The 11,353-nt window shown below is 29.9% G+C and overlaps 1 protein-coding gene across 2 annotated transcripts; it reads right to left on the bottom strand.

The window, feature by feature from the left end:
• Positions 1 to 713: 713 nt before the first annotated feature.
• On the bottom strand, positions 714 to 3,576 carry LOC100788671 (protein CUP-SHAPED COTYLEDON 2). 2 transcript variants are annotated; one of them, XM_026128969.2, is made up of 3 exons: positions 2,893 to 3,576; positions 2,382 to 2,665; positions 714 to 1,557 (listed from the first exon to the last, which is right to left on the bottom strand). In XM_026128969.2, the coding sequence occupies exons 1-3, from the start codon at positions 3,098 to 3,100 to the stop codon at positions 952 to 954; spliced, it is 1,098 nt and encodes a 365-aa protein (XP_025984754.1). In that variant the 5' UTR covers positions 3,101 to 3,576; the 3' UTR covers positions 714 to 951. The 2 variants fall into 2 exon arrangements, with proteins under 2 accessions (XP_025984754.1, XP_003526018.1); XM_003525970.5 differs by having other exon boundaries at positions 714 to 1,587; positions 2,893 to 3,572.
• Positions 3,577 to 11,353: the final 7,777 nt, after the last annotated feature.

Below are 11,353 nucleotides of genomic sequence, written 5' to 3'. Positions count from 1 at the left end.
AATAATAACACAAATTCGTGCAAGACCGATCCACAAGTGTGAAAGGTGCATGTCTCAAACAGAGATACACGAAGCTAATATATAAAAGAGTCTATTTAATATCAAAACCACCTTGTACCATTAAAAGCAACTCAAATAATTCAGAGAACCCTTTCTCCCCGACACCTCTGAAATCTTTACAACAATGTAAATCCTCCTGCAAATTTGCATTGTTGCCATCAAATCCAGCTGACAAAGGATATGTTTGAATTAAAATTTGTAAATTAAAGTTTGAATAGATTTTAAAGTAAACTAAATTTACACTTTGAAGTTTTTTGATATCACTAATAACTTTTCTTAGGCTTTATAATATTCTTCCTTTATACATGTCACATGATGTCTTGTTTTCAAATAATTAAGAACTATTAGTAGTAGTATCTATCCAACAATTAAAGAAAATTTAATATATAAAAAAAGAATATGTAGAAAAATTTGACAAAACCTAAAAAACATTAGTGTAATTCATTCTATTTTGTTTTATAATTAATCAGTTTGTAAAAAACAGTCGTTAGTATAGCTTTTAATGAAAATGAAAACAAGTTTCAGACTAAATATATTGGCCAAACCTAAATTAGAAGAGGTAAAATGGTAAACGGCACACCATATAGCCAAAACCACACGCAATGGTATATATGTATTCACGCATTAAAATTCAAAAAGTTCAATACACGCAATTTAACTAACGCACGATCACATTAAATCAATACACCCTAGTTGTACATTCTTAACTTAAATAAATAGGAGTACAACCCAACAACTACAATACCAAATCCAAGCTAACAATCACAATCAACAACCCTTGCAAAGTTCAATCCCAATAATAATTAAAGCATAGATTACTAGCCTAACGAGATATTCAAAGCCTAATAAAGTTACAATCATAGTTGGTCAACATGGTCAACGCTAAAAAAATCAATAGCCCCACATGCAATCCAACTCGGACGGTACAATCCCCATGCCGGAGCCACCGTCAGCCATCCTCTGCTCTTCTGGCGCCGGCCAGTTTGTGACGGCGCCAAACGATGCCACATCAGCACTGCTGACGTGGCCCATTGGAGAGAAAAAGAAGGGCAAGTTAAGGTTGTCGTGCAAGGATCTGAGGCACGGGAAGGTAGAGACTCCAACACCAACGTTGTTGTTGTTACAATGAAAGCGCGCGAAAGGGTCAAGCGGCGGCTCCGGTGGGGGTACGAGGTGGTCGAAGGCGGCGGCGGAGATGGTGGAGAAACAGGACACGTGCTCCCTTTGGTTGTTGTTGCTGACGGCGCTGTTGAAGGAGCAGCTTTCGTGATCGTTGAATGCTGCCGCGGCGGGGGTGGCGGTGGTGGTGCTGGCGGCGGCGTAAGGAGAGGATTCCAGAAGCGGCGGAAGGTAAATGGAAGAGGGTGAACCCGGTTCGGGGCACAGGCTCATGTTGCTGCTAGTGTTTGATGTGGTCATTCTTGTTTTCTTGGAACTACCACCGCTGGTGGCGGCGGCGGCGGCGGACACGGTGGAGCCGCCGCCGGTGGTGTTCTTCTGAAACACACGTGAGATCACCCACTCATCCTTCAACATTTAAAAAATAAATAAACAAATTAATTAGCCACTAAAATGAAAGTTTAGTTACTCGTTTGGTTTCTGCACACTGTTAACACATTCTAGTTCTTATATCTAAAAATTAAAACAGATTAAAAAATGAATGAATTAGGAGTACAATAGTAGTTTTCAAATGTATAAACTAAAAAAAATGAGTGTCAAGTGTCAACACACTGATCGCGAATAAAACTTGTTAAATAATTTTTTTATTCCTAATAAATTTTGATATTATGATAAACAGTGTATCTACAAATAAGTAGCGGTAATACTAACAAGATTTATAATAAATATTAGTAGTAAATAATTAAAAAATATATGTTCAGAAGAGTGTAAATGAAATTGTTAAAAGGTGTGAATCTAACTGTTTAGAGTGTAGCAGAATGCTTTAAAAGGAGATCAAGGAGCAGGATTCAGGATCTTATGCTTGGTAGCAGCAACTGAGGGAAAAAAATGGTTCACAAATGATGATGATATAGTAGCTAAGTTGCTGTGCCCTTTTGATGATTATACCTTGTTGTCATCATTTTGATAATAGTTAATTTATATTCCCCATGCAGTGCAGCTTGTACATGCTAAGGAACGTGCCTTTGCACTGAAGGGTAATAACCTTTGGCTAAGTGGTAGGATCATAGCTTTTGAGAAAAATTAGGAAACTCAGTAACTACATACTATAAAGTCTAATCATGAAATTCCAAAACAAAAGAGAGAAAAAAAAACATGAAAACAATAAATTAGGCCTGGAATGATTCTGTTATTTTGGTTACCTTGGAGCTTCTAGAGAGATAGTGGTAAGCGAATTTGCCTTCTAAGCGATACTCGTGCATGACCCAGTTGCTTTTTTCACCCTTCGGAGCTCTTCCTCTATAAAAAACCAAGGTTTTCTTCATGCCAACGAGCGAGCAAGTTTTGGAGCTGTAGATCTCTCTGTCTTTTCCAGTGGCTTTCCAATAACCAGCTTCGGTGGCCCTATTGGTGCGTAATCCAGTTGGGTACTTTCGGTCACGAAGGCTATAGAAGTACCATTCCTTCTCACCCATCTTTGCTTTCTCTGCCACATATGAAACAATAGCAAATAACAAAGTTAGCAATAACAATGTTCTGGCATAATTCTCCACCACAATGATTATCTTACGAAGAGAAAGTTATTATCTACTTATATAGATTGTTTTAGTTGTATTATAAGTCGATGTGGGATTTTTCTAACATATTTTACATGAAAATAAAACAGCAAGAGAATGACAGGGTTTTGGTTTTGTTAAGTTATGATTAGTTTACCAGGAAGCTCCCATGGCTCACACTTGTTGAGGTCGACTTCAACTATGGCTCGGCCAGTGAAGGAGCTATCTAGAACCTTCTTGAGGAGGTAGTATGTGATGAGTTCCTCATCTGTGGGGTGGAATCTGAAGCCAGGAGGTAAATGTGGTTCATTGTTATTGCTGTTGTCAAAGTGAGGGTGGTGGTGTTGATGGTAGTAGTTATCCATTGGAGCATGCAGAAGAAGATCACTAGGAACTTAACAAGGACAAGGTAAAGACACAAAGAGAAAGGGAGAAAAGGGTGCGATCTTTTTCAAAGGAAATTGATTAGTATGGGAATGTTGGATTCAAAATACATGATGGCTCTTCATTATATAGGAAATGATAAGTAACAGGGAGAAACAAAGAGAGATAAAGAGAGTTTTTTTTTTTTTCGCTTCGTGGGGTGTGCGGTTTTTGTTTTTTTACCTTTTTTCTTTTTTACAAGAGTTTCATGGGATTTGATGAATAGAGTGGCAGGGGGGAAAAGGTGAAATTGTAATAACAAGGCATGTATGATGTGGCTGGAAACATATATCATAGATGTTTCTCTTTTTCTTTCTCAAATAATTCTAATTAAATTATTTCGTAGCATTTTTATTTAATATTTTCTGATGATAAAATCATTCAATATATTTATATTTTTCTATAATATGATTAATATCAAACATTTATTTTTTGTTTAATTTTTATTAAGTATTAGAAAGATGAATAAAAACATTATAGAAAGATATATAAATATAATTACCTTTTTATTTGTACGGTCCTTTTGTTCTGATCTCTCTTTGCACTCTGCAATGGTCCTTATCATATCCCATAATTCTACATAGCTAGAGAGAGAAAACAAGAGAGGGAGAGGGAGAGAGAGAGAGTGCGTAGGAGGGAGTGGTTTCTGTGAGGCTCTGCATTGAGTATGCGTGCGTGTGTGAGGAAGTGTGCAGGTATTCCTCTGTCAGAGAGTTACAAGGAGGAGCAGAAAGTAGTTGTATTGTATGTATGAGAAGTAGAAAAAAAAACATCTTGGATTTTATTTTTTCTAAAACTCGATGACACATCTTAAATTTTGTATAATCTGAATTGTAAAAACTAAAAGGTGCAAATGTTATTCATTTATGAATATGAATTCATATATATTCCGATACCTTAATGTAGATGTAGATTTTAGTATTTTGACACTAATTATATTTATAAATATTTTTATGTTAAAAATAATTTCTTTACTAAGAAATTATGACACAATTGATAAATTGAATCAGTATTTTATGAAATTAATTAGTAATTTAATCGTATGTAAATATGTTATTTAATATAATAAAATAAAGCATTTAAATGAGCATATTATATATTTTATATCTTTTGGGCATTTGTTTCACGATATTATTTTTCCAGGAATCATATTCAAATCATATTTCTAGGAACCATATGATTTGAATTGTTATTCTTGGATGTATTTAAAAACATAGTCAGTTATATTTTAATATTCCTAAGACTTTTTTTGAAGTTCAAAATGATTTAAATAAAAAAATGGAAGTTACATGTGTATTACAGAATATCTTCTCATATTTTTATAGAAATATCACATTCTTATTCTTTTTTTGAGAAGAAAAACATGAGAACACATAATAATCTTTTCTTTCTTATGTATAACACCCAGTTATCTAATTCATCAATATTAAAAGAATGGTCAATTTAATTAATAATAATAATAATAATAAATTAAATTTATATTTTTTTTTCTAAAACTATCATCATTATTAATTTTTTTCTCTTCTAATGGCTATACATTTTATTTATTCTTTTAATAAAAAACATTTCTAATATAAAAATAACTAATACTATAGATGGAGTCTTCTAAAAATGAATAAATATTATTATAAATTTAAATCTTATATATAAAAACAGAAAATACAAAAGAAAGTTATGACATTTTTAGGAGTGAACAATATCACATGATAAATTTTGAAAACTTATAACAAACATGACAATATTATATTCTCATGCTTACATTCTCATAAATAGACTTTTAATTCATAAAATAAACACATTCTTTTACGTAATAAAACATCATGTAACGTATGTAAATTGTAAAAAAAAGTTTTTTTTTCTTTAAATTATGAGTTTTATTAAATTCAAATGGTTAAGAAGCTAAAAACATTATTAGTTTGATTGGAGCTAACATATAATCTATTTAGTAAAATATCAAATTTAAGTTTTATAGATAAAAAAATATGATTAAATTTTTTTTCACTAAAACTAATTAATTAATTTTTTAACAAAAATTAATTATTGATAAGATTGATCAACAGTTGTTTTTTTATACTTATTTTACAAGTTTATTCACAATTTTTTAATGAAGTTTCCTTTTTTATTTTATGAGTGAGAATTTCTCATGAATACTATATAACATATACACCCATAAAGCTGTTTCATATCTTCTCTGTCAGCGCAGTTTAAACATTAAATAATTATAAAGCTTATTACACGCCAACTCCTTGCTCTCCACACCCCCCCGCCCCCCTCTCTCTTTATTTCCGCAAATTTTGGTACTCTTGGACTTTGGTCACAACCTTCTAATAAATCACATATTCTTTTATCTTTAATTTTCTTCTGGTATACACAGATAATTATTTCTGTTTGTAGGTGCTTGGTCAATTGCGTACCAGAGTTTTGGTATCTCTTTAGCATGAAGTAGATATTGCATTTGGTTACATTAAAGGATATAATTTCGTATTTTTATATAATTGTCTTCCCAGTGATTTTTGCTACGACATAGAAGAACACTTTTGACCATGCGATTTACTGAGTGAAATAAGAAGAAAAAAGTAACAAATAATTAATAACAGTAATATAAATAAAATGAAAATAGAGTTGATAAAAATAGTATTATATAGATGAATAAAATTTTTAGAAAAAGTAAAGAAATTTTTCTACGTCTATTTAATGAGTAAAAGAGAAAAAAATAAATCTTTAAATTGTTTCATACCAATTTTAAAAAATTAAAATTTTACTATATTATTTATTATTTAACAAATTTATTTATATTTATTTGATTTTTAAAAGACTAAAAAAGTATTCCAGTACTCTCCCACTTATTTGGGAATAGAAGTTTTTCTTTCTCACAAAAAATTTCTTTATATATATATATATACTTGCTATTTTTACAAATCAAAATAGGACCAAGAATGATTGATCTCTCTTGAAGCTTTATCGACTTGTCTTTGGCAAGATTGGTTCTTAGGGACTAGGGTGGTCATAGGTTTTGCCGACTATATTTTTTCAGTTTATAGTGTTGAAGGCTTGTCTATTCTTTCTTGATTTCCATTAGCATCATTATGGTGAAATGATTTGTAGCTTAAAAAAATTATTTTTTTATTATTTAAAAAATGCATCCTTTTTAAATAAAATTATTTATTTATAGGAAAACAGTTATTTCTTTAAAATATAATGAATCAAAAAATTTATTTAAACCTTGTTAATTGTAAAAGGAAAAAATATATTAGAAAATAACTAAAACCATTATTTAATATTATCGGTGTAAGAATATATTTCAATTCCTTTGTTTGATTAGAAAAATACTCTCTAATATATTGTTTCAAATATATTATTATAAGTCGAAATTGATTAAAATTAAATTATATTTGTGTCACTTCTTATTTGATAATCTTTCACTCATAATTTGTATAATTTTAATAAATACTGTATTAACTAATAATAAAAATTAATATGTTAAAGAAAATATGTTAAAAAATATATTGTTAACATCCCTTTTTTGTTTGATTTTGTAATACACACAGGAAGACTATAACATTATTTTCTTTCTTATGTTTACTACTTCCTTTGCACTCATTTATATATATATAAGTAAAAAGAATATAAATAAATTTAACTAATTTTATCTTATTTAATATTATTATTATTAAAATATCATTCATTTAATTTAATATTATTTGTAGTGACTCTTTTTTATTCTTGATATCAAATTTCAATGAATAACATTTTAAAAATAACCTTATTTTTATTTGAGATTAAGAAAATTAAATGCTGAGATTAAGAAAATTAAATGATGTTAATTTTTTTAATTAGGGTAAAAAAATTATTTTTGCTTATTTATGAATAAAAATGAGTATTTATTAAAATAATGTCTTGTCTGAATATGTCATAATAATTATAGTATTTTTTTTCTTTTTTCATCTTGATCAAGGTGATTGCTATCTAAATTAATAATCTGACAGTTAATTAATATTTATTCAATTTCTTCTATCTACGAGGACCTATAAGCTTTTCAATTTCAACTTTATGAATTGCCTATTCACCAAAATATTAATGAAGTCCTATTTTCATTCTTTCTTCTTTTTTGTACTTTTTAGTTTCTACTTCACCTCTTTGACCGTTGTCGTTGTGGTATTATTTGCTTTTATCATTGCCTTCAACGCCACTTGTGCAAGTGCATGTACTATATCTTTTAAAAAAATAGCTATTAAAAGTGAGGTTATTCTAAATATATATTTACCTTTTCTTTTATCTCATTTGTCTTGTCTTTCTTTTGTTTGGTTTTTTGACATCACTTAATATATATATTTCTTATTTTCCCTTTTCTTTTTTTATTCGTATATTTTTACATTCGTTCCAATATTAATCCACTAAAATGAGATCTACCTTGAGTATTTTCCTTAAAACTTCCTAAACATTGTTTCTCTTATTTTTTTTATTAAAAAATATCTCTCTAACAAAAGAAACGAAAAGTACAATAATATTCGTACTTATTTTACTTTTTGTTCCAAAAAAATTAATTTTAAATATATAAAATAACTTCGTACATAACACAGAGGTGGAGCATATCTCCAAGTTAAAATTAATTACCTAACTGAACAAAAATCTTTTGGAATCATGTGGACTGGAAATTCGTATTCCAATTTCCGAACGGGAAACGCTGTGTAGTGTGTAACTCTGAATTACCATGATAGATATATAATAGTATATATTTCTGTATTTTATATATATAGAGAGAGGAAACATCATTTATATATATAACAGTAAAATTATTAAATTTAGATGATATAAATATATAAAAATTTAAATTTAATGTAAAAAAGATTACGTGACTTTTTTAAAAACTCATATAACATATAAAATTTTAATCGTTCATATATGATTATATAATCTAAATTTAATTATTTCTTTCTTATATAAGATATCTTTTCATATATATATATATATATATATATAAAAGTTCACCCATGAAATCCGATAACTATCATTTTCATATCAACACAAAAAACAAAAAAGCAAAAATCACGCCATATCATAAAAAGGAAAAGGAAAAAAATACAGAAAGAATTATTGCTGTTTTATATTCAATCTAATATCAAGGGGATATCATGGTTTCCCGAGTGCCAGCTTTTAATACCATAACACATTTGTGACCATATCCATGAGCATTTGCAGAACAAAACAAATTTTTACCGGAAGTGGGTATTTTGTATCTGAAACCATGAAAGCGAAGCAGAAAGCGAGAGTATATAGTTGAGGTTGATTTATTGATTTTACGTTACCAAGGGTCAATCACACGAAACATGTAGATATATTGTAATTTGATAATTAATAGCACATTATTTGAGACTTTCTTTTTTTTTATTATTAAAATTTCTGCCCAAAACTCCGGGCATAAATGTTGGAACAAACATACAAAAAACAAAAAAAAAAAAAAAGGTGATGGGGTAAAATACTTGAATGCTTAGTTTTACTAGTTTTTTTGCCCATTCTGGTTGAAACTTGAATAATACAACAACAACAACAACGCCTTATCCCACTAGGTGGGGTCGGCTACATGGATCAACTTCCGCCATAATGTTCTATCAAGTACCATACTTCGATCCAAATCATTAATTTCGAGATCCTTTTTTATAACCTCTCTTATAGTCTTTTTGGGTCTTCCTCTGTCTCGAATTGTTTGTCTTCTCTCCATCTGGTCTACTCTCCTCACTACAGAGTCTACCGGTCTTCTCTCTACATGCCCAAACCACCTAAGTCTATTTTCCACCATCTTCTCTACAATAGGCGCTACTCCAACCCTCTCTCTAATAGCTTCGTTTCTAATTTTATCCTGTCGAGTCTTACCACACATCCACCGCAACATCCTCATCTCCGCTACACCTACTTTATTCTCATGTTGGCTATTGACCGCCCAACATTCTGTTCCGTACAAAATCGCCGGTCTTACCGTAGTCCGATAAAACTTTCCCTTTAGCTTGATCGGTACCTTTGCATCACATAACACCCCCGATGCTTTTCTCCATTTCATCCATCCTGCTTGAATGCGATGATTCACATCCCCTTCAATTTCCCCATCATCCTGTATTACAAACCCAAGATATTTAAACCGTGTGACTTGAGGGATAATATGGTCTCCTATTTTCACCTCTGAGTTAGAAACCCTCCTTCTTTTGTTGAACTTACATTCCATATACTCCGATTTGCTTCTGCTTAGGCGAAAGCCATGTGTTTCTAGAGCTCGTCTCCAAGTTTCCAACCTCTCATTCAACTCCTCCCTCGACTCTCCAAGGAGGACTATGTCATCTGCAAAAAGCATGCATCTCGGCGCTATCTCTTGGATTTGTTCCGTGAGGACATCCAGAATTAAGGTAAAAAGGTAGGGGCTAAGGGTTGACCCTTGATGTAAACCAATTGTGATGGGAAAATCGTCTGACTCTCCACCCTGTGTCCTAACACTAGTCGATACCCTATCATATATATCTTGGATAGCTCGAATATATGCAACCCTAACCCCTTTCTTCTCTAGAGCTTTCCACAAAATCTCTCTAGGCACTCTATCATAACTTCAAGGGTTTTTCTATTATAAAATAGTTAATTTAAATTCTAAATTAATATTTTATATATGATTATTTAGTGAGAAAATTTATGTTAGATTTTCACTATGTAAAATTCTCTTAAATCAATAATAATTATGTATCACAGATAAAATTAATTTTTAATTCACTATATTAAAGGATATACAGTAGTATTTAAGTTCTTGAAATTAAAGAAAATTCAAATAAATTTTTAAAACTTTTTAGAATTTCATGTAAGTCCTCTTAAAATTAGTCCCTTAAATTATTTTAAGAAATAAAAAAAAAAACGTATTTGTGCTTTAAACATGCACGAGTATGAGCATGCATGTCGTCCAATCCAATCCATCGTTATCAGCAACACAAACGGGGAGAAGAGGGAGAAGGTGACGCTATAGCTATTAACTATTACAAAGTTGGTGTGATCGAAATCGAAGTGTGAAGCATTGATGCAATGGGAATTTGACACATCCTAGCTCGTATTTTGAGAACACACAGCCCTCTATCACAGGCTTTACATCAAATCACCTCTTCAATCTGCATGTTCGAATCCTCTCCCATATCATGCCCCTCGTGCATTGGTTTATTCCAATAATATCAAAATATTACATATATTGTTTATAGATTTAATTAGTCGTATTTTCTTTTATACATCATCATCATCGTTCATCAACCATTTATATGATCCAAGCAATGGGAACACTCTTTTAACTTGAAGTGTTTATAAAATCATTTTAATGAGTTGTTTGGATTAAGAGTGAGATAAATACAAAACCAAAAAAGAGTGAGATAAATAAGAATGATACAAATAAAATAGGAATAGAATGAAATGGATGTGTTATTTGAATGAATAAAATTAAAATATATATATTATTTTAATTATTTTATAATATAAAACTATTTATTAATGTTCAATTTTTTATATTATAAAAATATTTAATATTTTAAGAAATTAAAATAATAAAAAAGAAAAGAGACAGAGAGAGACAGAAATTATTTCCTTTCTATTTCGTATCAGCTTGAGGAGAGATATTTTCTTGTATCTCTATTCACTCTATTCCCTCGAAAACAACTTAATCTTTCACTCTATTCACTATTGCATCTCAAAAAGGGGTAAACAAACTCTTGTATTTTGTTTGGATGTAGAAAAGGGTAACAAATAAAAAGGTTAATTTTGTTTTCTATGTTTGACAAGAAGGACAATTATAAAACATAATGATCGATGTTTTATTTGATTGAAAATAATTATATCGAATAAATTTCATATTCATGCAATATATTAATAAATAAACAAACAATTAAATAGACAATTCTAAAAACACTTTTTGAGTTCTTTTTTCAGCTAAATTAATTGTACTTTTTATCTCCCACTTTTTAATTTTTAAAAATTTTTATTTCCAATAAATTATTTTGGCACATTTTACCCTGAACTTTTAAAAAATTTATAGATTTTATCTTCTATCATTTTACTCCTAATATGCACTTTTATCCCTAATTTTTCATTTCTTCTTGACAAATTTTACATCCCATTTTTTATTTTTTCCAAAATTTATCCCAACTTCTTAATTATTTTTGCAAATTTTACCCCAATTTTTG

The sequence above is a fragment of the Glycine max genome, chromosome 6, assembly GCF_000004515.6.
Source record: "Glycine max cultivar Williams 82 chromosome 6, Glycine_max_v4.0, whole genome shotgun sequence".
NCBI classification, from domain to species: Eukaryota; Viridiplantae; Streptophyta; class Magnoliopsida; order Fabales; family Fabaceae; genus Glycine; species Glycine max.
This window is presented reverse-complemented; position numbering and strand designations above follow the sequence as displayed.

What these genes read in the sequence shown, in the direction of transcription:
- LOC100788671 (XM_003525970.5), bottom strand. Translation starts at nt 3,100, where the DNA reads ATGGATAACTACTACCATCAACACCACCACCCTCACTTTGACAACAGC. An exon ending in TGAGCCATGGGAGCTTCCTG is followed by an intron (nt 2,666 to 2,892) that starts GTAAACTAATCA and finishes CATATGTGGCAG; the next exon opens with AGAAAGCAAAGATGGGTGAG. An exon ending in ATCTCTCTAGAAGCTCCAAG is followed by an intron (nt 1,588 to 2,381) that starts GTAACCAAAATA and finishes TAAATGTTGAAG; the next exon opens with GATGAGTGGGTGATCTCACG.